Source organism: Citrus clementina, unplaced genomic scaffold (assembly GCF_000493195.1).
Source record: "Citrus clementina cultivar Clemenules unplaced genomic scaffold, Citrus_clementina_v1.0 scaffold_1, whole genome shotgun sequence".
NCBI lineage: Eukaryota > Viridiplantae > Streptophyta > Magnoliopsida > Sapindales > Rutaceae > Citrus > Citrus x clementina.
The window spans coordinates 24,454,339-24,480,280 of record NW_006263303.1 but is presented as its reverse complement, the minus strand read 5'-3'; the positions used below and the strand labels follow the sequence as shown (position 1 = coordinate 24,480,280).

General features: G+C 32.2%; 2 protein-coding genes, 1 non-coding gene and 1 pseudogene across 3 annotated transcripts; 2 read left to right on the top strand and 2 right to left on the bottom strand.

Moving 5' to 3' along the window:
* Positions 1 to 8,957: 8,957 nt before the first annotated feature.
* On the top strand, positions 8,958 to 9,039 carry TRNAS-GCU. Its single transcript has one exon. It is a non-coding gene; the product is annotated as a tRNA-Ser (tRNA).
* A 1,457-nt stretch (positions 9,040 to 10,496) lies between these two features.
* Positions 10,497 to 12,670, bottom strand: LOC18055550 (RING-box protein 1a). Its single transcript, XM_006452749.2, has 5 exons — positions 12,419 to 12,670; positions 12,272 to 12,322; positions 12,116 to 12,175; positions 10,845 to 10,916; positions 10,497 to 10,728 (listed from the first exon to the last, which is right to left on the bottom strand). The coding sequence occupies exons 1-5, from the start codon at positions 12,552 to 12,554 to the stop codon at positions 10,691 to 10,693; spliced, it is 357 nt and encodes a 118-aa protein (XP_006452812.1). The 5' UTR covers positions 12,555 to 12,670; the 3' UTR covers positions 10,497 to 10,690.
* Positions 12,671 to 17,261: 4,591 nt separating this feature from the next.
* LOC18055549 (trans-resveratrol di-O-methyltransferase) lies at positions 17,262 to 18,448 on the bottom strand. The gene is made up of 2 exons (XM_006452748.2): positions 17,654 to 18,448; positions 17,262 to 17,564 (listed from the first exon to the last, which is right to left on the bottom strand). The coding sequence occupies exons 1-2, from the start codon at positions 18,446 to 18,448 to the stop codon at positions 17,262 to 17,264; spliced, it is 1,098 nt and encodes a 365-aa protein (XP_006452811.1).
* A 3,648-nt stretch (positions 18,449 to 22,096) lies between these two features.
* Positions 22,097 to 24,109, top strand: LOC18055548 (annotated as a pseudogene).
* Positions 24,110 to 25,942: the final 1,833 nt, after the last annotated feature.

Genomic DNA, 25,942 nt, shown 5'->3' with positions numbered 1-25,942 from the left:
CGACCCACCAAAATAAAACCAAAAGTTTAAAATTTAAATTTATACTAAATAATAATAATATCTAAATATAATATTAATTACTAAATTAGACTGTGTGGTATTAAATTTTTTTTTAATAATTAATAACAATAATAATAATAATTTTTTAAGGGTTAAGTTAACCATTAACTTAAACTTACATAGAGTCATAGATTATAACGTATAATAACATTAATATATATATTTTATAAAATCATGATATTTATAATTTTATTTATTAAAATAATGATATCATCTATTTATTTAATAAATAAACATAAAATGATTAGAGTATTTTTTAAAACTAAGAATTAAAAGATTTAATTTTTAGTTATTTTAAAATTAATAAAATTTAAATTTTACTTTCATTAAAAAATAAAAAAGATTTATTAAAGGCTTTTTCACATGTTGTGTCGTACTTTTAAGAGTCACATACTTAAAATTTTCAACCAAATCTAATTCAGTTTGTGTGCATATCATGTTGTACCGTATACTCTATTAAAACATACTCATGCTACATTATATTATACGAACACATACTGTGTCCGTCCCGTGCCATGTGTCGCCTGACTTGTTGGCCATCTCTAATTAATACCAAGATATCGAACACGGTGTGTAGGTATCCACTAATCATCCGTCTTAATCCTTTGATCGTTGATTGAATCTTTTTCCCATTTGTTGTCGTTGATGCAATAGTTAGTTTCTTTAGTCCACAACTCTACCAACGCAGTGAATCATCCCTCATCGTCAGTTCCTTTGGGCACACATTTTCATGCCACTCTAGTGCATTATTGAGTATTGCCTAGCCACTTTTTTAATTCGAAAAGTTAATAAATTGCAGTCACAAGCACTCGCAATGATCTAGATACATAAATTATTTCTTAGTCTGTTGGTAAAGCCATCTGACTCTAGTCTACAAAATGATAGTTTTGAAACTCCTGTATATCATGTTGATTGATTTTTAAAAAAAATATATTTAGGAGTACACATCTCATTCCCCTTCTGTCCATTGGATTGATTATTATTTTTTAAAATATTTAAAATACATCTACTTTATTGCATCATCTGACTAAAGAGTAATGATATAACTACAAATTATTGTACAAATTTATTTTGTACAAACTGACATGGCGTTAATTCATTGGTTGAATTAAATATCTCTTGGTCTACATGATTTATTTTATATTATTTTATGTTTTCATTCAACCAATTAATTAATGCCACATCAGTTTGTACAAGATAAGTTTGTACCAGAATTTGTGGCTGTATCATCACTCCTGACTAAAACATGAGTTTATGTAGATTTATAATGTTAAATATTAGTAAATTGTAATATAACTTAAAAAGAATGTGTCATAGAAAATTAAGCTACATCATTCAATCTCTAAGTACACAAAAAAGAGGAATTAATTAATCAATAAATTAATAATTTATTAATTTATAGAGTGTATATATAATTCAATGAATATACGTTTATGTTTTAATCATCTAAAAATTCATTGTATGTTACCAATCTAACTTATTTGGGGAATAAAATAAGGTTACCACGATCTCCTCTAAGTAAATTGTGAACAAATGGTTGGTAGGCTACGAGGAGAAAATTTTTGGTGATCTTAGCAAACCACCTCGACCAAGTGATAATTTTGATGACTTCAAACAGATCACTTCGACCGAAATATTATTTTGTGATCTCGAGCAAATTATCTCGACTAGGATGTTATTTGATGATCTCGAGCAAATTACCTCGACCAAGATGTTATTTGGTGACCTCGAACACATCACCTCGCCCAGAAAAGTATTTGGTCAATTTGAGAAATTCAGCTTGATCAGGGGATTATTTCGTGACCTCAAGCAGATCAGCTCAGCTAAGAGATTACCAGGAAACAAGACTCAGTCAAAATGAACCACCACAAATTGCCTCCGAAAAATCAAGGCATGAATTTGATCCATTAATGGTTATTATCACACTCTAAGGTCGTGGATTTTGGGGTATATATAAAAACCCCAAGAAAATCGCGGTAAGGGGGGTTCAACTTTTCTCTCTATGATTTTTTTACTATTTTTCACTATGAGAGAGTCTTCATCCATCTTTACAAAGAAATAAAAAACTATTCATTTATATATTTTATTTTTTTCGGTAAAAGTCATAAACTGACTTGCGCGTCGGAAGGTTAACTTTGGAAAAACTTTCAGCGCCTCTTACCATCTTTTGTGGTTTTAGGTGCTTGTAGATTATCAGCTTGCAGATTATCTGCTCATGGTCGTATGATGTTCTTGGAGATTAACAAGCCGCTTCCCCCAACAAATAAATTTAATGCTGGTGCAGAGGTCTAATATCAAGTTACTAACCAACTCGACTAGATTTCGGCGTCAACATAACTAACTAAATTAAATTATTCCACTAAATATAAATTAAATTAAAAAAAATTAAAATTCTTATAATTTCAAAATTCAATCCCATAACTTTTAGAAGCAATAAGATAATATAACAATTATATTTATAATTTTAACAATCATTAATTTATGATAAGAATAGGACCACAAAATTATTTAAAGATTTCGACACAAAATATTATTACCTTATTTTGAATTTAGCCCTTTCTTCTAAGTTAGAATTACAAAAAGTTATTATATAATAGTGGTTATTAATTTATCAAAGTATTAAATTATAAATATTTTATTGTGTATGTTTATTTAAATTTGGCTGCAATACAGTACAACGTACTCTTGAGATATTGAATGAATTTTTTAAGAATCAACATTTGACCTTATTGTTTTGGGAGCTGATACCTTACATGCAACGTAAGGTACAGCCTCTCACAAATTCAGATTTAGGTCCCATTTGGGCCATTAATCTTGTAAGAAGTTGTATCTTACGTTGCATGTAAGTTAACAAAAGCCTATTGTTTTTCCTTTTTGCTGATTCACTTATAACTCTAGTAGTTAATTATTATTATTATTTTTTTCTGAATCTCTTACTCAATATACTGATAATTTTTAAAATAATAATCAGGTGTGGCACGCGCATCAATAAAGTGAGAAAGAAGAGAGGGGCAGTTGAGGGATTAAAAAAAAAAGGGTAACAATAATCAAAAGTAAAAAGCGTAGCGTAGGACTCGCGAAAATCATGAGGCATAATACTGTCATTTAGCTGGTGGGGATAAAGACTGGCGTTCAGTGGGAAGCATTGCATTTGCAACCAAAGGGTAACGGCTAGATTTTTATGACGCGTTCATCTTCCTCTGCACTGCGTGCTTTTGACTGTCGAAACAAAGCAGAGCACAGCTAAGCAAAAAAGCTGTATTCTCTTCTCAATCATCATGCTACCACTATTCGACAATGTACCGTCACTCAAAGTCCCGTCTGACTGCGACATTTCATTGATGATTTTTTGTAGGGGTTCGGTTACGTTAGAATTACTCTACAGCGAGCATAATCATCCTATTAAATTACGTTCTATCTTATAATTATGACATTTTTCAAAAGATTTTATTGATTGATGATATATTTAACCTTTTTTCTATAATTCGGACAACCAAATTTCTACGGCTTCATGAATGGAATGCAGTGGTCTTCTAGAGGCCCTTTCACAATAAATGTGGGAGCTCTTTTTTGTTATTAAGATTTATCTACGTTAACGGAGATTTAATATTATGAACTAAACGAGCATTTAAATGGGTAGAATTTACGCATGGACAGAAAATTTTTATGCTCAATTTCAAACAATTAAAGGTCCGACCAACTGTTTCTTTCCAAATTAACTACGCAGTTGTTTGCTTGAATTTTACGTTTCCAAAGAGGGGCAATAGTGCACATGAGTGTTCGTAGACGAAGGGGGTGGCCCACCACGCGAAAAACCGCATTTAATGGCGCCAATTGAGCCAACAAAAACTGTCCTCGCATTGCATATAGTCTGATAAGTCTGGCACAAGCGCCGCACGCTTCCGGTGCTTTTTATTTATCATTTTTTTTTCATAAATCAAAATTGCGCACGCGGTTTCTATTTTTTATATTCTGAACTTAATTCTTCATTTGTTTAAGGAAAAATATCTACTAATAATTTAATATTTCACATTTTATTAAAAATACATCGAAATTTTTATCTTGTTCACAAAGTGTATTATTTATTCATATTTTTTTCTATTGACACCAACAGGAGATTTGACAAAATATTTCATAAAATGATTATTTTACTCTAAATGTAAGAAGACTATTATTACTATTTATTTTTTATATTTTTAGAAAGTGTTTATTATTTTACACTGACGGGAACAAATAATAAATTATAAGTTTTCTGTAATTGATTTTTTGTTATTATTTTTTAATTGCCAAAATAAATTATAATGTTCGAAGTTTCTTATTAGTAGATAATTATGACATTTTCGCTGGTGATTTATTGCTCTTAAAATTTGTTATTGTTGTTAAAGATACGTTCTTCAAATGGATTATATAAGAACGGGGTTCCCAATTTATGTTCTAAATGAGTTATATATTAGTTGGGGTGTTTATTTTGGTGATTTTATATATTTAAATTATCAAGTTTGAAGAGTTTACTAATTTTGTAGCTGTCATTGGTCCCAATGACCACCTTTTTATGTTTGTGTGTAAAATAAGATTCTAAGTCCTCTAATTGGGTTACAAAAAAGGGTGCCTCTAAGTTACGTTAAGCGTAACTTACGTTTTTTGTCTTTTTTCTTCTGGCGAATTTCACACGAGTCCTTGTATTCTTTATGTTTATGGATGTATTTGCCTTCTTTTATCAATTATACATCTATTTTTTCATTCTTTCCAATGTTCTTTTTATTTTTTTAAATAATAACATACGATTATCAAATGGCCAAACCTAGGTTACATGTAACGTAATATACATTCAAGAAGTGAAATATCTATTGGCACCCTTGAATTTTATGGAAACTACATTAATTGAATTAAAATGGTAAATTAAAATATCAAATGGTATCTATTAATCAGAATTAATCAGAGTATATGTTGATAATGCCCTTTAATCAGAATTAATTCTTAGGAATGATTTTAACGATAATTCTGAAAGCTATTGCATGTTAATTTTGAAGTCTGTCATGTATATTTTTTATATTTTTTATATAATTTCTCTTTAATTTAATTATATAATTAAATTACATGCAATAAACCTACAATTCAAGACTAGGATTAATAAATTTAGGACCAGAAGTTTATTCTGAATTTATAGATTTGTATGAATTTGATAATCATTTAATAATGTTTAAAGAAATAAATAAAACTTTAGAGAAAATAAAAAAATCGGTAGGAGGGATGGAAGAAGACAAATACATCCACAGCTGTAAAAATTGAAAATAAAAAGAATTAGGAGGGCTCATATGATATTTGCCAAAAAGAAAAAGACAAAGAACGTAAGGTACATTGATTGTAACTTAGGCGTTCCCAAAAAAAAATAAAAAAAGTGCTACACTTCGTAAATTTTACGTGAATAAGTTAAAAAAGAATTAATGTATTTATAAGGAAGTACGAAATATCAAGTGATTCGTGGACACTTGGACTTGTCTTTTGCTTAATTTCTTCACCGACCCTTCGACGAATCTTTCAATTGTGTATAGACTGCATTCAAATATCTTCCCGAATCCCCATCTCAATTTATACATATACTATTCATTCATACGCGATTCCAGCTATTACAGAGGAAATTAATTAGGTTTTTTTTTTTTTTTTGTTTTTTCCTCTTGACCAAAAAGCACGAGAGCCTGGATCATTGCACATGAAAAAAGGCAATGGCCTTTGAAACTTGAAGACTGGGAGTAATACTGTAAGCTAATCAAATGCACTAACTTATCATGTTGTCAAAAGATTTCAGCAAGATGATCCATGAGAATATATAACCTAACAACTATATCCATCATCGTTTTAAACGTGGATAACGGTTACAGGTGGCCGTAAGAATATATAATTGTAGTGACAAACGTGGAAGCGACTGTAGATGATTTAGAGCACAAGGTAGGTGACGGCGGTCCAAATGCACCAGCTGCAATTTTAATTTTCTTTTTTTTCTTTTTTTAATGTAGTCATACTAATTGGTGGAGCAATACTAAAAAAATATTTACAGTTACGCATGAACTATTATAAAATATGACGATCAAATTCAACTCAAATGAACCGAAGTTTTCATATCATGCGAAACTAAACTGTCTAGACGAGAGATTGAGATCTTTACTAACGACTTTTGAAGATAATTAAAGAATCTGTATGTCGTTTGGCCGAATATTTCCCTAGTTAGACTAATTCCTAAGCACCATAAGACTGCCATCAAAATTAACGAAAATGGCGATCATTTAATAAGTGATTTAACTTGTACTACAATGGCTGTTATATATATATATATATATATTGATTTATACAAGGTCAAAGGTTAGGTGAAGGAGTGGGTGGTCCATTAATCCTGTTTCTAGAGGCCGTAGAAAGCATCGTCGATCATAAAGGATGATAGCATTACTTGATGAGGAAGAAGCGCAGCTCCTCTTCAACTTATTTCTTGTAACTATTAAATTAACTCCATTAGTTTTAAAAGGGTATTCTCATATAAGTGACAAATCGTCATATTACAAGGAGGGCACTACCCCTAGCTAGTTTTTAATGCTCATGTGCACTACTTTGTGCCTTATATAGCACTTTATACTAGTTGAATTTGTTATGCGTGTGCTCATGTGCACTACTTTGTGCCTTATAGCACTTTATACTAGTTGGATTTGTTATGCGCGTGCAAAGTTGATGCAGAGGCAGCAATGCACAAATGGCATCCAAATTTTTTTTATAATAATTGTAAGAACCACAGCAACCTGTTAGTTGAATGATTCTCATAATTTCTTATATAGTTGTAAATATTGGTAGAATCTTTTTTTTTTTTTTCATAATTTATGAAGATAAAACATGCGTTATTGTTTATCGATAATATATATTTTTTTCAGCTTAGTGATGCCGAGACACATTTAGATGGAGGTACTCTACTCATTAGTAGTTGTAGGACTATGACATCTATTCATTCCTTTTCCCGTGATTATTATTTTCTCTGCTTATCAACATTGTCATTATACGAGCAGGCAATAAAGATCCCTCAAGGGAGAAAACGAGAAATCTTGAATCAAGGCTACGTTCAAAACCACTTAGCCAACAAGGCGTAAATATAAGGATAAGACTTAGCAATAAAAAGAACAATTAAAACACGATCAAGATAGCTGAAGAAGTTAAATACAAAATAACCAAGAGGACAAAAATAGGAACATGACCCCTACTCCATTCTTTTCTCAAAAGGTGCTTGAAAGGGAAATAAGGGTGTGGAGAGTTATGAGAACCTATCATCCCAGAGGTCGGATTATAACAGCTGCGCCACCACACCACGACCTCCTAAAATAAAGAAGATGGAGTTATATCCACCACACATCACTTCATCCCTACGTAGGAAGAAGTCAACCACAAGTCAATAACTCCCTACATTCATCAAAATAAAAGGACTCACTCACCTAAAGATGTGGTATAGTATAAATATTAATTTTACTCTCTCAAAGAGAGATGGCTTCACTAAAACTTTAATATTTTATAATTTAACTCGGATTTTTCAATCACTTACTTAAGCCTCAAAGTAAGATCACCATTTTCTGACCCTATTTCACCATTTTTTTGTTTGTTACTATTTATACATGTACACTTCCATCTGTTACACTTGATTTGACCCAAGCGAGAAAAAAATAAGGTCTTAACTTACTAGAAAATATCTTGGACACATTTGTAATTTTGTGCCATTTCATATTATGCTTTCGTGATGTCACAGTGATCACTTATATTCAAGAACTGATAAAGATGAAAATTTTATTTTGTTTACATTTCAGTAAACATAATATATTGAGTGTGCAATTCTATTGATTATGGAGTGAGATTATATTGATTAGAAATGTGCAATTCTAGGTGGGGTATTATAAAAACATAATAATGATAATGTCCCTAAATGAGTGTGCATTCTTAAAAGGGGGGAAGGTTTTTTACTTTCTCTTGTGGAAGATTGTGTACAAATCAGAAAGTTCACTTTGTTTCCCATTTGTTTCCTTGTGAGTTGCGCAAATGGGGTATCATTTCCCTCCCCCAACAAAAAACCATTGATTGTTTAAAGCTACCTTCAAATTAATCAAAATTTTCTTAATTACTGTGTACTTTGCACCTAATTTTATAAACATTGATGCTTCTGTTTTTGATTTTTTTTAAAGTATTATATGAATTGTATAATAAGAGGTGGGTTAATATTTATATTAGATATTTATATGGATTAACTATACTTATTTTATTATAGCACAATCTAAATATTTATCCGTTTGAGAAACCTCTTTTTGACCCATTAATTGAAGAAATATTTACTCCAATCATAAATTAGTGGAGGAAATATTTATTTTCAAATACTTAGTTACATTGTATATCTTTTTTGGCTTGTACTTAAAGAAAGAGATAGAGAGAGACTTATTATTCTACCTACTGATTACTGAATTATGGGACTTGAGAAGTAATGAGATCTCTATTGAATTTCAAAGGGAGTGATCAAAAGAATATCAAAGCACACGTGATGTGCTAACAAATCCCTACATAGAAAATATTTTTTCCTATCATTCCTTTTCAACTCTTTCAAGCGAAAATTTGACGGCCACACTAGTTGTTTTCACACGATGCAATTAGTTAATAACTAGACACATCATCATCATCACCATTTCTGATAAAATGCTCAAGAAGACAAGTTGATTAGGAATAGTGACTTTAGTGATGCTAAAATTGCCGTGGTACTAAATTTCGGGATTTTTTTCTTTATATTTTGTTATTAAGGTTAACTTGGGCCGAAGGTATTAAACATGAAGTCCAGAAATCGGAATGTAAAGGATTAATCAAATAAATTTTCTGTATTAACCATAAGCGTCGCTTTGGCCGAGTGGTTAAGGCGTGTGCCTGCTAAGTACATGGGGTTTCCCCGCGAGAGTTCGAATCTCTCAGGCGACGATTAACGTTTTCAAATATCTCACATGCCAGACGACATGTCGTCGTGCGGAGTACACCCATGACGACACGCCATCTTTCGAAAACTTGCTAGTTGCTACTCCCCCACTCATTCTCACTTGAACTTCGGAGAGTCTATAAACAATTTTGTGACTTCAACTTGAATGGAGCAAAAGGTGGTGCCTCCGCTTAGCTTAAAGATGCCATTCATGACCGACGTAATTACTGATGACTATGAAGACAAAATTGAATAGTGTACCCAGTACCGAGTTATATGATCAATCACCAAAATTTCAGTGATGACATTTATTTTGCTTCTGAACACGTTGGTTGGCAGGTTCATGCTGTAATTATAGAAGATACCCTTTCTCTATGAATTGGTAGCAATTGATCGATTCTTGGCTACGGGTGGCATTTCTGCATGTCTTTTCGCCGTTTCGTTCGAGGTCTTATGAAGATTATAGATGGGATTGGCCTTAACTTCACTGATGACACATCAAAGGCACGGCACCTATTGACGATTTAATTAGAGAACTATTCACATTCGACTTAGAATTCTACGAATTGTTAGTTCACTTGAGTTAATTAGATTGAGATACTCCATAATCACATGGTCAGTATTGGTAAAGGTAATCAGAACTCAATGTTCGGAGAAGAAAATTGAAGGCCAAATCCTTGAACACAAGTAAATTTTGGGAAAGGAACAGTTTCCGGTTCCTAAAGGGGAAGAAGGTAGAAGACATGATGATTGCTGAAGGATTGCACGTAGGTTGCAGAAGTGAAAGCATGCATTTGGTCTAACAAGTGTGTGTTGTTTGCGGTGGTGGTGGTTTTGTTTTGTTCTGATATTTTTTTTTTTTAGTGTTTACTCAAGTAATTTTTTATCCTAAAACTAGATTATATGCCTTTCAATTAATTTTTTTATCCTAAAACAAAATTTTAACTTCTAAAAATATTACGTAAATCAAGCTACTCCGCCTCAAGAAACCAACTAGTGTGCGACTCCGAGGCCAAAACATCTTCCAGTCTCCAAGCTTGCAAAGAAATCAAAAGAGGTACAGCTTGTTGTACACCAACTTTTATGGTCTTTGCTCTTGATATCTAATTACCATGTAAAGAGATCAAGAAAAATTAAGTGCTTATGTTTTGTTTATTCTACTACAATTATTTGCGTGAGTGCCAAAAATGATTGGCATTATAACACACAAGGGCGATTGTTCTATTTTCACATGTACGTATGCAGCTAGTTTCTGTTATGCCTGAGTTAAAACCCAAAACCATGACTAATCAGAAAGCAGTTGGAACAAATCAGCACGCACAAATTGATTTAATAATGCATGCGAACAACCCATTGCCCAATTTTAAAGTAAATAAAAAGACGAATAGGAAGAATACCACAAACCCAGCATGGCATAATAAAAAATAAAAAGGAAAAAGAAACGTGCCAAGAAAAAGTGGGCTCAGTTAAACAGAAATTATGGCTTAATTTTCACAAACATATATAGGATTTAGAATCCAAGTCATAACCAACTGAATTTTAGATAACAAAGAGCATCAAATAGAATTGACAGAAAGTCCAGGGTCTTCCATAATATCTACTTGAAATCTGCAATACATAGCAGACAGAATCCAAAACTCAACTGGCTCAAAGGCTCTAGTGACCATACTTCTGGAACTCCCACTCACTGTTATCTGGAGGAACAATACAGTAAAATATGAAATGAGAACTCATAAAATACAACAGATAATTGAGTAAACAGAAAAAGGTGAACAATAGAATGAGAGAGGATATGTGATATGGAAAATACCCAATGGACAAACTTGACGAGTCTTCAGCCATCGACTGATGCAGTGAAAGTGAAATGCATGGTTGCAAACCCCTACAATTACAAAACCAAAGTTCTCAAAATGTTCAAAGTCCGTCTATCACATACAGACAAGTGCACTACCAGCAATCAGTAAGTTTACTTGTCAACAATGAAAGTAAAATAAATACAAGGACTGAAATCTCAGTTGAGTTCAAAATGACCTGCGATATAGTTTGACATTGAGAAACAAAATCTAAGAAGAAGTAAGTAATGTAGTAGAATAAGATTGTGCAGTGCACCATTTAAATTACCGACATGTGAAAGAAAAAGATGCAGTGTATATGATTTTGAGTGGATGAGGACTACATATGAGTACGATGCCTTTTCACTGTAAAATATATTTTAAAAAATAGGATATCTATTTAAAAGATTGAGAATGAGAAACTTATATTATTCCCCATAGAATAGCCAAGAGGGCAACCAAATACTAATGCCAGCATCTAGATTATCCAACTAGCAGAAGGAAGAGTAAGGTATTAGAAAATCACATATTAAATCTACGACCGGACAACCATAAGACAGCAGCAATATACTTGTAAATTAATGTTCAAATTTCTTTTATCTCAATGGTTCTATGAAGATGTAAGACAGCATGTCAGCAACATAATAGCGTAGAGAGGAGGTATAAGCAATCTATGACTCAATTACGAAATTCTCACAACACGACCATTAAAAGACTGAACAGACCCAAAATGTTTACATCATCAGACCATAATCTAAATTCTGAAAGCCTAATCAAGAATGTTTATACAGCTATTCTAAAATTCAAGACTATATATTACGATGCGGAGATCCACTTTATATTTAAAACATGCAATATCGTAATTTATTTACATTTTTCCAATGTACTTGCTTGTTTCACAATAAAATTATCAGCACTCAGCATTTAACTTACAGTTTGTATAGTTATGTCTCAATCACAATGATGATTAACTCCAGTGCCCCAATCAATTTATACAGAATGGTACACCTAAACAATTTAATTCTATGCTTCAGAAATATTCATTTCCAATTAGCAGCTGTAAAACAATGCTTTTTTCTTTCTTCTTCCTCTTTGTTTTTTTCCCCCTTTTTTCTTTCCGTGATAAACCAAATTCTAAATCTGTAGCTATCCAACAATTATTATGTAATCAAAGCCAAACTGACAAAGGCACAATCACAATAGGTAAACCTAAAGAGAGGGTTTAAAAAAATAAAAATAAAAAGCATACCCCAAGCTACAGTGCATTCCTCGCTTGTAGCGCTAGCTTGGTTAGCCTGGCACTCGATGCCTAACAAAAAAATAAGAATTCAAAACGTAACCCAAAAGTCAAAATAAGAATACACAAAATCAAAAAAAAGAAGAAGAAAGAAAGGAAGTCACTCACAGAGATCCATGATGTGGTTCCTGCAAATCGCACAATTATCGACAACAATATCTGCATCCATCAAGCAACACAAAATTTAAAACTAGCCAAATTTCCAATTACAGAAAACAAAAGGCAAAAAGAAGACAATTAGGGTTAGGTTTATACCCCAAGCCCAGAGGGCGACGGCGCTCCATTTTTTGATCTCGAAACGTTTAGGCTTCTTGGAGGAAGATGAAGGGCCTGCACTGCTTGATGCCTCTCCGACTGGAATCATCGGTACGTCTGAGTCCAAGGTCGCCATTTTTTTCTCGATTCTTGTGGAAACCCAACAACGAACGCTTGTTTAGGTCTCTACAGAGAGAAAAGATGGCAAAACAAACGAATGACTCCCAATCTTTGCAACTGTGTGTTGAATTAACACTATCACATTCACTACTTTGGGCTTTGGGCTTTGGGCTTTGGCCTTTTATAAACACTTATAGCCTTCGTTTTGTTTTTATTCAGCACTTTTAATATGAAATTATGAAAATTCTAAAATTTAATTTATATTATATTAGCCTTGGGTTTTTTTTTTTTTTAAGTCTGGTGTGATATTTACGTATTAGTTTAATGATTCTCAAATTATGATGCAAATTTTTACAAAATAAATTAAAAGAGAATGTCAGTATGGTCGACAAAAATGATTAATAATTACATGGGAATAAATTAATTAATTTAAGAAAAAAATCAATTATGATTAATATATTCATGGATGGTGAACCGATGATTACTCTGTATCACCATAAGTTATTTGTAAATTTGCCCGTACCAAATGGGTAAAAAATAGAAGCTGCCAAAGACTCTCTCCCTCTTCCTCGCTTCTCCACTCTCCGAAATCCAAATAATGTACGAATGAATATATTTAGGATTTCTAATTAGACGCCAGATATTATTTAGTTAGGTAATCGTGTTCGGCTTCTCTATGCTCGAGACTAAATTCTGACCGGTGTGCTAGTAATTATATACAATTTTACTTACGTAATCACAAAGCGGCTTCTACTTTTTGGGTCAAACCCAATTTGCCAATGGGCTTCTCCAATGAAGCACAGGACGCATAAACAATTGTGTGGGCCCGGTACTCGAACTCAGAAGACGAGTCGAATAAATAAAATTGTGGGGTTCGAATAGTTCCGTAGTTCCATCCCTCGATTAAACCACCATATTTTTATATGTAGCAAGGATAGCTTCGCCTAATTTGGTAGATGCCCATTAATGTAAAACACCGAAAGTGGGGAGCATTTGACCATTGATTTCAAAAGTCTCTTTAGAAGGAATTCAACCTCAAAACTCAAAGGCAAAAGACTCATTCTTTGGTTAGCAAGTACAGTCCATTCATCCGCAAAAAGAACAATAATAATTGACCAATAATATTGTGGTTCACGGTAGAGATGGTCTGAGTTTCATGTCTCTTGAAAATTCAAACCCAATTAATATATGAACTGAAAACGATAATAGAACCGAAGATAGAAATTACCTATCTCTCTATATGGTACTTAGATACAAATGAAAAAGATAACAATTCTGAATCTCTTTACATCTTCTAAAACCTATACGAAAGAAAGTAAGGAGCTGACACGAGGGAACTCAATCGGCGGAGTCATGGGCACGTCCTATAATATAATAATAGTAATTACAATTATAATTCACGAACTTCACTTCAAAAGTGAAAATCAGGTCCCAAAAAATAATGGACAAAACAGATCACGACCAAAGCTAAAAGGAAGAGAACAAGTATGATCAAACAAAGACGGAGGATAGGTTCTTCATTCGGGCGGCCAACGTCGCGACGACCGCGGTCACCGTTTCTCCTTCTTTCTTGCCGCCGATGTGGACGTGGCTTAAGGGGCTTGTCTATGCTTTTGTCTCTTGCCATATTTTACCTTTTTATTTATTAACCAGTCAAAGCAACGAGAGTGCCCTGCCGACCACCGAAGAGAGGCTGCCGGTAGCTGGTAAGGCTGTTGCAAGTAGATATGACGAAAGAAATTAAATAGTTTTTTAGGATTGAAATTGAAATTGAAATTGAAATTGAAATTGAAATTGAAATTAGAAGTTTATTGTATTTATTATGTAGAGGGATACGCGCTCTCGATGGAGTTTTTTTTTTTTTTTTTTTTTTTTTTTTTAACATTAAGATTTACGTTTCGAAGGTAGGAGCCGAGCAACTTCCTGGTGTTTTACTGATGGTCGCGTTCCATCGGCTAATTCACGTAGGCAATCCGGCGTGAGTTTCATTTTACGTGTGGGACAACGTCGAGTAAGGAATCTATTGACCATATTTATTATTATTATTATTATTATTATTATTTATACATGCAACGTGCTATTAAACTTGAACTCACCTATACTGCTGGAACTTCGAACTTGGAAGATGCTGATATGAGATATATACGGTACCGGCCCATCCACACAAACACGCCCAATGTTTTCCCATTTGATTTTTTTAAACGAAAATCCAATTAGGCCATTTATTCTGGATCCATTCTCTACGCACCCCTTTTATTTCCAAATAAGCACCGTCTCTTTATTTTTTTAAATTTTGTTTTACTTTATTTTGTTACGCGGGAGTCATTTTTAATATATTTTTAAAATTCTTTATACGTGTTGTATGGATTTCAGTGTACATAAACATAGTGATTCAGAAAAGTGTTTCTTTTTTTTTTTTGACAGGAATATTCATTAAAACAGGAAAACCATTACAAATTGTGTAATAAGCATGGAGGTGGAACATGCCTCCACTCTCCAGGACCTGACATAGAACCTCCTACTCTAGCAACACAATGAGCAGCAGAGTTCGCAGATCGTCGAACAAACGAGAATTGCACTTCTCCAATAGACATAGCTAGAGATCGACACTCTTCAGTTATTAGCCCAAAACCATTGGAATTATTACATACATACCCCTTCATTTTTTCATAAAAACAATTTAATCCAACACTCAAAGTAGCCGCTAAGTCATTATACATATATAATGTAACTTACGGTTAATCCAAAAATAGTTCTTAATAATCTTCTGGTTGTTTGACAAACAACAATTGAGTCATAGAAAAAAAAATTAATTATCAGTTGATGTAATAGTTACAGCTGATGTAACTTAAAAAGACCCCTTACTCAAATAATACTGAGTATGGACCAGCTTCTAGGTAGTTAGTATGTAGTTGAAAGGGATGATAATTGTGAATACTCTTTTGGTCCCTATTTTAGATTTTAAGTACTTGTTTTATTTATATATTTTAAAAATATCTCAAAGCACCTTTGCAACTAAGTATGTTGCATTATTACCCTTACTTTTTATTTGTTTTTATAATAATAAATTAATAATATACCCTTACAACAATACTATTGACATTAATTATTAGCAAATTAACCAATAAATATCAGTGTAAAAAGAACTAGTAATTTTTTTTATCCACGCACAATATTGCTGATGATTATTTATAAATAAATTAATAGCAACAAACTTAAGGCATCGTTTAATATATATCTTCGCTATGATCTTACTAATAATTATTGTATAAAAAGCTATTGTATGAAATTAATCCTAAAAGTAAAACAAAAACTTTGTGTTGTTTTTGAATCTAATTTGATAAATTAATATTTTTTTCTTTTCATTTATATTCTCAAAAATATTGTTTCAAGGGTGTTATAAAAAGAAAGAAAAAGCAAATGTAAGTGTTACATATTCTATAATAGGGGTGTCTTAAGGTTTTTTTTTTTAATGTAGGGATTAAACGAGTATTTAATTTAAAATATTATTATAGTGAATTGCTGACAAGCAAAGTGAGAGAGAGAGAGAGAGAGAGAGAGAGTATTTCAAGTAATCAAAGGATAATAAATCTTTTTCAATTGATTTTTCTTTCTTTCCATCACTTTTGTTGCAATATTTATCTACTATATCTATTCAGCTTAATTTTAACTAAAGAATTGGTTAACAATGAAGTGAAAATTAATTCAACACCTCAACCATAAAAATATTACAAGGACCATTTATAGCATCAGAGTTAAAGGATTAGCTGTTGCAATCAACATAAGGATTAATTTTAGATTACTCCATTATCATTTTATTTTTGAAAATCTCAATTTACTCATATTTTTGTTAAAAAGATTAAAAAAAAAACCATTCCATCTTAATTTTCTCCTATACTTTGACAAAATGAGATAACTTGAGATTTAAAAAAATAAGAAGTGATTTGAAGATAGTCAATTCACAAGAGAAAATCTAAAATTTACCCTTAACGTAACTGTTTAATTAAGAGATGTAAACAACCACTATACTTTAACCTAGTGGTTAGAATCCAAACCTCACAATTGTGAGGTCATGAGTTTGAGTCCCCACAATGCATTGTGGGGATTTAATTTCCTTCCCCAATTTGTCTTAAGACAATTTTCTCCCTTTCGAAATGTGAGTGGCAGTGCTTTATAAGAATTTATATAAACTAATGATAGTAATAGTTTTATTTATAAATATAAGTTGTAATCTCATGTTATATGACTTGTACTCTTGAGCAATCGTTTCATGTAATCTAAACAAAAAAAATAAAATTAAGAGGTACTTTATAAAAATTGATGTAAGCTAGTTCCAGTAATAGTATGATTTGTAAATATCAATTGTAATATTATATAATATGAGTTGTACTCTTGAGCAATCGTCTCATGTAATAAAAAAATAACAATAAAAATAAGAGATGTAAACTTTAATTAAAGAGTGCGAACTAAATAGCTGGCGACACATAACACTTCTTAAATATTGCAAAAACACAAAGCAAAGTATCATACAAATTAAAAAGTTGGATTCCATTCTTATTCAAAGTTGGATTCCACTCTTATTAAACAATTTGCAAACGATGCTATTGAGAGCTTTTTATTTTTCATTTATTACTATTACGATGGTAATGCAGTTTTCCATTCCATGGGCGATGATGTTATTGCATTTAACATGTAATGATCTGTTCGAACTATAAAGAAGTTATTAAGGATAAACCTCAATGAGAGATCTAACGCCTAATACGTCGGTGATCTTGTAGTCACTAAAACCAGCCTCGAAAAAAAGTTTTGCCCATTCTTTCTCATTTCGCTCTTCTCCTTTGACCAAGACCATCATCAACATGTCCATAAAGAGTTGTGTTTCAGTAGTCTTGTAATCTGCCTTTTCACTCTCCATCTTAATGTCTATTATGATTACTTTCCCTGCCTTCCCATTGATTGCAATCGCTTTCTTACAATTCTTTAGAATCTTAACACATTCTTCATCATTCCAATTGTGTAGTACACACTGTTTGTCACCGCCAGCACCAGAATTAGTTAATCAAGAATATTACAAGATATTGTAGCCCACTAAAAAAAATAATCAAAGCTTATTACCTTTATCAAGACAGCATCTGCAGGGGGAATTGCCTCGAACATGTTGCCTCCAACATATTTGAGATATCCATTGCTTTTTAGATCAGCAACCACATGCGGCTGATCAAACACAGTGCACTCTATGTGGGGAAACTTTTTGGCTATGGCGCTGGCCAGAGTTCCGGTGCCGCCTCCAACATCAACCAACGTGTTCAACCCCTCAAACACGTCTTTACACTTATTAATCAACGCGCTTGATGTTAATCGAGTATCACTGGCCATGCCTTCATTGAAAAAATGGTTAAGCCTTGTTTCGCGGACAGCATAGTCCCAAAAGTTCATCCCATGGGGCAAGGCGAATGTAGTAGCAGCATCATCATCGTCGTCGTTTTGAATCCACGTGCTGACTTGATGCCATGGTTTTGTCAAAATGGGATCCAACATGGCTAGTAGGAAAGGTGCTAAGCTCAAAGGGTGATCTTTAAGGAGAAGCTTAGAAGCACTGGTGAGAATGTAGCCTTCTTCTTGTTCATTTTCGCTTGTTTTTTGTAGCGCAAAGAAGCCAGAGTGAACTAAAATGCGCATGAGGTGGTAGACACATTGGGTTTTTGTTGGATGAATTTGTAGTGTCGTAAGAAGCTGATTAAGGGTCATGGGTTTTGCATGGTTGTGGATGATGTCTGGTATGCCTAATTGAATTGCACATTTGAGAGACATGGAGTTTACGAAGCTAAAAATGTTATTCCAAACATGGGCTTGAGATTGAAGAAGCTCATCACTAATATTATCATTATTCTTCCCTTTCGTTAAATCCATTTTACCTTCCCTTTCGTTAAATCCATTTTACCTTACATTCAAAACTTTGCTGCAAACCCCGAAACCCTTATCATTCAAGTCCCCTTTGTATATATATATAGTATCCGTCTTTATCCAATGCTTGATATAAGAACCACCCACTACATAAATTCATAATTTATTAGTATGCTAAATTTGTGAAATTCAACTATGAACAACAATAGTAAAAAAAATAAAAATAAATGGATTCTACCTAATTAAAGCTATCTATTATTAAAATATTTTACATATGAACGTATAAAGATGTATATAGTCAATATTTTAATGCTAATAATAGAAAGATAAAGAGTCAAAAATCATGTACGCGCTGATAATATAATGAAATATAGTCATTATTTGACATGTCAATATATGGAGAAATTAATTCTACATTTCTTACAAGCCAATAATATAGAGTCAAAAATGATTTACACGCGGATAAGTGAGATAATGATAATCAAAATTTGCTCTTTCAAAAAAAGTACAAATTAATTTTTTAAAATTTATTTTTATATTAGTGTGAAACTCATGCACAAGTGACCGACTCTACATGACAATGAAATGTCGTCTTGTAAATTAAATAATCTATCTCATACAAATTGTATATTACTTGTATTAATTATTAGATGTAACTACTGGCGGCCAATATAAAAGGACGCCTAAAATACGTTCGGCAGACACTTACGCGGGAAAAAGTTGGGTGCAGATATGTGTGTGTGTGTGTGTGTGTGTGTGTGTGTGTGTGTGTGTGTGTGTGTGTGTGTGTGTGTGGTCTATTAGAGTTGAGTGGCAGCACCAATGGGTCTTTGGTCCAATGAGAGAAATCTTCCACTTACAATGTTGAATGCAAGGGTTCGAGCATTCATAAGAGCTTTATGAGAGTTAATTTTAGTACTGTGTGTGTGTGAGTGGTCTATTAGAGTTGAGTGGCAGCACCAATGGGTCTTTGGTCCAATGAGAGAAATCTTCCACTTACAATGTTGAGTGCAAGGGTTCGAGCATTCATAAGAGCTTTATGAGAGTTAATTTCATTACTTCCTCAATTATCAACATAATTGAGTAGCGACAGTCTCTCCCTTACGAAATGTGAGTGGAGTAGGTATTCCTCGAATAATGAGTGTAAGGGTTCGAGCCTTCATAAGATATTTATGGGGGTTAATTTCAGTACTCACTCAATTATCAATATAATTGAGTAGAGACGGTCTCTCCCTTACGAAATGTGAGTAGAGTAGACATCTCTCGAATATTAGAGAGGATTTAAAATGTATGGACAAGTGCTTCAATGTGTCAATATATGGCGGTGCTCCCAATTATATAGTATGATTGTAAATATTAATTGTAATATATGATATAATATTAGTAATATCTCATACTTAAAAAAAAAAATTTGAGTGAAAAGATCGAAATAGACTAGACAGCTTTTTACAATATTATTGAGTTGTAGATGAGAAGCAGTGATGTGAAACAATTATAAAATTGAACCGCTGCAGGATATACATACATACATGCATGCCCCGCCTTGTTAACCTACTGTGTAATTTAGTAGCTGGCTATTGATGATCATGGCGTGCAGGCTAGCTAGTCCAAAACACTATTGCTGTAATGTTGTAATCGACAAGAACTGACCACTCAACACTTGACTAGTCCACACTCCATCACTTGCTTTACTGCCAAATCCAAAGAACATGATTTAGCGCTTCAGTTTGATTTATATATTGCCTCCGCAATGAATCAACGATCAAGTTTTTTCAAATAATAAAATTTATGTTTATCTCTTGTGTTTGTTAAGACTATTCGGATATGGAAAAAAAAAATATTTCGAATTAAAGAATCCCTACGAAATGATTATTGACAAGCCTATGCTCTTAGTAATCCAGACCTCCTTTTGCTTTTTTATTTTTTATTTTTAATTTTTTTCCCTCAATACCATTGGGTTTGACGTGCAAAATTCAGACGCACAATTGGTAGAGAATTTTTTTTTTTGGCTAAAAGTTGGCAATTGTATCAAGAAATCAATTATGAATAGATACCATGCGAAATTATGATATATAGTTGTGGAATATGCATGCAACGAGGCAAAATTTTCATGGGTATTTTGAAGATTTATTAAAATAATTTTAATAAAATTCATATGTAAGAAGGAAATGCATGCAACGCCAGATAACGTACTGGAGAACCTATAAAAGTTTGAGCAAATAAATAAGACTCTAGCCAAAATACTAAAAACAAGTTTTTAATTTAAAGTAAATTTTCTTATCTTTTTTGTAAACTTTTCTAACTGTTAGAAAATAATTAACCTTTAGTGCATATTATCATCTAAATTTTAGAAACATTCATGTGGTGTCACCAATAATTAATAAATAAATATATAGAAGTGTACTTCAATCTATAATGTTCAATATACAATCCTTTAAGGCTACATTTGGAAGTTTGGATTAAACGTAGAATTGGACTAGTCCCTAAGGGCGTGGTCGGGTTAGTAACAGTATGAAGCTTGTAGTAGCTAACCACCCGGGTTCGAGCCTTATGGGAGGTAAGGGGAAAATAAAAATTATTTGGGTTTGCCCCACCCCCTTACCTTTAAAAGAAAAAAAAAACGTATAATTGAACTAATTTTTAGGACAAAATATTAATCCAATGTTTGGCATCCACACATGGATTGGATTAATGGACTAAATTCAAATTTTAATCCAAAATTCATGGGATTATTAATCCCAATTTTCATGTGGGTTTATTTAGGATCAGATAATGTGAAAAAAAATATTTGTCCATTTATGATATCTTCCATAATTTATTACACTATTTTAATTTATAAGTTAAAATTATTTATTGTTTTTAATTAAGCAATTTATTTTTTGTTATTCATGATTGGGTTAAACATTATTAATTAGTTTATTATTTGAATAATTTTATTTAATGAAATGATACATCTCATATGAAATAACCTATAATTTAAATAATTTATATTTCTTTATTATGATTATGACTACTCAATAACTAATTGAATATCTCTATATGTGTGTATATAATTTTGTTATTAGTTTTATTTTTAATTAAATATAATATTTCTTATTAAATATATATAAATAGTTGATATTTAAATTCAAATATTAACTTAAATACTATTAACTTCATTTAAATTTAGTTTAACATAATCTAATCTCATATTGTACCAAACATAACTCATCACTATATATAATCCAAACTAATCTAATTGAATCTATTCTAGTCCAATGCTAATAGTTAGTCTATTCCAATTTTGCATGCTGAACGTATCCTAAGCTTTTTAAGTTATCATAAAAATAGAAATTATACTTTAAATCTCTACACTTCGAATGTTTACACCCTATCAGGTACACTAAAGTTCAAATTATTAAAAATATTAATAGATCACTTTTAATTAAGTTTAACCTTATATAATAGTGTGGAACATATAATTATTTGCATATAAGCCCAGCACTATCATCATCTTAATTATTAAATTGTACTTTTTACGTGGATTCTCTTCATTGGTTGAACCATAGATCGTGCCCCACCTTTCTTCAATAATTCAAATTTGAACATTTTTCCCAAATCACCATCTATAAAAAGACCTCCATAACCAAGCTAAAGCATCACCAACACAACATAATGGAGGCAGCTTATTCTTGGGTTGTTATAGCCTTGACTTTGCTAGCTGCTCTAGCCTTCCTCTCAACTTTCCGACGCCGGGCACTAAAATTTCCGGCAGGTCCAAAACCATGGCCTATCATTGGCAATCTAAACCTCATTGGCCCACTCCCTCACCAATCTCTTCACAAACTTTCCCAAAAATACTGACAGATAATGCAGCTGAAGTTTGGCTCCTTCCCTGTTGTGGTTGCTGCTTCGGCAGAAATGGCAAAACAATTTCTCCAAACACATGATCACATATTTGCCTCCAGGCCCCAAACTGCAGCGGGCAAGCACACAACATATAACTATTTGAATCTCACATGGGCTCCTTATGGACCATATTGGCGCCAAGGCCGTAAACTTTACCTTTCGGAGCTGTTTAGCTCGAAAAGACTCGAGTCCTATCAATACATTCGTGTCGAGGAATATCGTGCATTTATTTCTCGTCTATATGCTTTATCTGGGAAGCCGGTTGTGCTCAAAGAACATCTCTCACGCGTTACCCTCAGCATTATAAGCAGAACAGTACTGGGAAAGAAGTACTTTAGTGAGTCGAAAGCTGAAGATTCAATTGTAACCCTCGAAGAATTTCAAGAGATGTTAGATGAGCTGTTTTTGCTTAATGGGGTGCTAAATATTGGGGATTGGATTCCATGGCTAGATTTCTTGGACCTCCAAGGGTACGTTAAGCGGATGAAGGCCTTGAAGAAAAAATTTGATCGGTTTCATGACCATGTATTTGATGAACACAAGGCTAACAGGAAAGGTAACTTAAAGGATTTTGTGCCCAAGGATATGGTGGACTTATTGTTGCAGATGGCTGATGATCCAAATCTTGATGTTAAGCTCAACTATGACAGCGTGAGAGGGTTCACACAGGTAATTAATGTTTCCTTCAAATATATATATATATATAATCATTTTTAGTAAGGATATCTTCACTTTAATTTTATAATATATATATATATATATATATATATATATAACGTCGTCACACTATTAAACCATGACGATATAAATGTTAAAATATGAAAAGGCTACTAAATCTCATGATTTAATAATGTGACGATGTTGTAAATATATTTCAATTTGTTAGAAATAAGAATGTCAAAAAATAAATATTTAAATACATTAATATACAAGAAATACAGTTTCTAATGTATTAAAATTTATGTTTTTTTATATTTTAACGACATTCCCATATATATATATATAGAAAACATATTATAAAGCGTTTAGTACAGCTCGTTTCAGCATAATTGGATCTGATATTCAAATTGTACAAACAAACATGTAAGTTCAAGTTGTAATTATAAAAAAAAAAAAGGTTTCTTGGTTTTGTTCATTCATTAATTTACAGGATCTAATTGCTGGAGGCACGGATACTTCGGCTACTACAGTAGAATGGGCTATGTCCGAGCTAATGAAACGGCCAGACTTAATTAAAAAGGCAACAGAAGAAATCGACAGAGTGGTTGGGAGACAGAGATGGGTGGAAGAGAAAGACATCCCACAACTTCCTTACATCGATGCAATCATGAAAGAAACGATGAGAAAGCACCCAGTTGCTGTACTGCTAGCTCCGCACTTGGCCTTGGAAGATTGCACTGTCGCGGGCTTCGACATCCGTAAAGGAACCAGAGTCTTCATAAACACATGGAGTATAGGCAGAGACCCTTCAGTCTGGGACAAACCTGAAGAGTTTCGGCGTGAGAGGTTTCTGGATAAGGCGTTTGATGTGAAGGGACAACATTTTGAGCTGCTGCCGTTTGGGTCCGGAAGGAGGATGTGCCCTGGTTATAGCCTTGGAGTGAAGATGATAAAGTCTAGTTTGGCTAACATGTTGCATGGGTTTAATTGGAAGTTACCAGCCCATATGAAACCAGAACATATTAGCATGGACGAAGTTTTTATGGATTGGCAACCATAAGAAAGTTTCCACTTGTTGCAGTCGTGGAACCGCGACTCCCACTCCATCTTTATGATTAATGATGTTCAATTACGTGTGTAAGACGTTATCTGTGTATGTGTGTGTCGTTGAGATTTTAAATATGTCTGTTTTGTTTTCTTAGCAACTTCTTTCTAGATTTGAAGTCTAACGTTTCAAAATTAGAATGTCACAAGCTATGGATGGAACTTTTACAAAGAATTTGTTATCATATCAGTCGGTAAAACTTACTCCGAATGGCGTGGAAGGTGAGTTAAAATAGCTTTGTACCTCTATTATTCTGCACTGATAGTAGTGGTGCGATCATGATTGAAAGGTTTATCCAATTAAATACTGTAATATATAGATTACTTCTCTAATGCAGGTATCTTTACATATATATATATATATATATATATATATATATATATATATATATATATATATATATATATATATATATATATATGTAAAGATATTGTTAAATCATTCAGTTTAATAGAGGTAATATATACATACTATTAATTAAATCGCATGATTTTGTAGCGCATTAAAAAAAGACTTTATTAAATTATATGATTTAACAATGTGTCTATATTAAAAAAAAAAGTGATTGCATTTAAAAATAATTTTATATAAATAATGTTTGCGTATAAATTTCTTTTTGTCTTGATATTGGTGAGCTAGTAATTGATGAAATAGATAATTTTTTTAAGGAGAAAAATCAAATTCCTTTAAAAAAAATTAGTCACTATTATTAAATTTCTTTTGCATTTCTTTTCCTTTTTCGTTTTTGTGATGAAGTGTCATATCAATCTTTTGCCTGCCTCCACTAAACGTGGTGGCTGCATAATATAGTGCACACTGCATGTCGGCTTTCTGTTGTATGCCAAATACCATGTTAGAGTCTAGCTCAATTATCATGATAACATTCCCACGTGGCTATACAAGTTTAGATAATTGATTCTCCGGTGGACTAAGTAAGGATTTGATTGTTATTGGCGGATTAATTTATTTTGCTTAATTTAAATCTGTATATTGCCCAAATTTATGTGTTCCAAGTTGAACCCCTTGAATTTTTAGTCAGGCCCAATCGATAGTCTGGATATCAATTCACTTCTTTTTTTTTTTTTTTTTGGCTCTCTTAGAAGTTAGAAATTAATTTAGGTCCAGACGAACTTGCCCTGTTTGTTTATCCCTTGACATCGACACTTACATGTACATAGCCAACCAGAACATAAATTTTTAAAAAATAATAATAAAAAAATTAAGGTATTGCTTTTTTCGTCTAAAATCTGAATGAGTCTGAATTGAGCTGAAATCTGAATAAATTTGAATACAAATATCTGAGTGACATATTTATTTATTTTTTTTCAATATTTGAATATAAGTACTAACTTGTTTGTTTTTTTAAAAAGAAATCATCTGAAATATGATATGTTGACATATATAACCTCATAAATATTAGCAATACTTATATTTATTGATTAAACACATGACAAGTTAAAAATAAATTATTTGATTAGTTAAAAAAATTGATAAGTTTTACCTTAACAAACATGAAAAGTAAAATATATACCAAACACACGTAATTTTTTACATTGATATATGATACTTATAATGTTATTTTTAGTAAATTATATTGATATGTTTTCTTGTCAATCATATAAGTCACTCAATAATTGTTTAATTATTGGAATTAAAATTAATGTATTAAATAAAATTCAAAATCTATTATAAAAATAGTAAATATAAATACAAAGAGATGGACCTATTACCAACATACATTCACCTAAAGTTCTATATATATTTAAAATTCTCATTCACAAAAAAAAAAAATAATAGTTGAATACATGTACTAAAAAAGGGATAAATAAAAAATGATAAAAGGATAG

Coding starts and splice junctions, on each gene's coding strand:
- LOC18055550 (XM_006452749.2), bottom strand. CDS start 12,554: ATGGCGACCTTGGACTCAGACGTACCGATGATTCCAGTCGGAGAGGCA. Junction 12,176..12,271: donor GAACCACATCATGGATCTCT/GTGAGTGACTTC, acceptor TTTTTTTGTTAG/GCATCGAGTGCCAGGCTAAC. Junction 10,917..12,115: donor GGAATGCACTGTAGCTTGGG/GTATGCTTTTTA, acceptor TTGTAATTGTAG/GGGTTTGCAACCATGCATTT.
- LOC18055549 (XM_006452748.2), bottom strand. CDS start 18,448: ATGGATTTAACGAAAGGGAAGAATAATGATAATATTAGTGATGAGCTT. Junction 17,565..17,653: donor CAGATGCTGTCTTGATAAAG/GTAATAAGCTTT, acceptor GGTGACAAACAG/TGTGTACTACACAATTGGAA.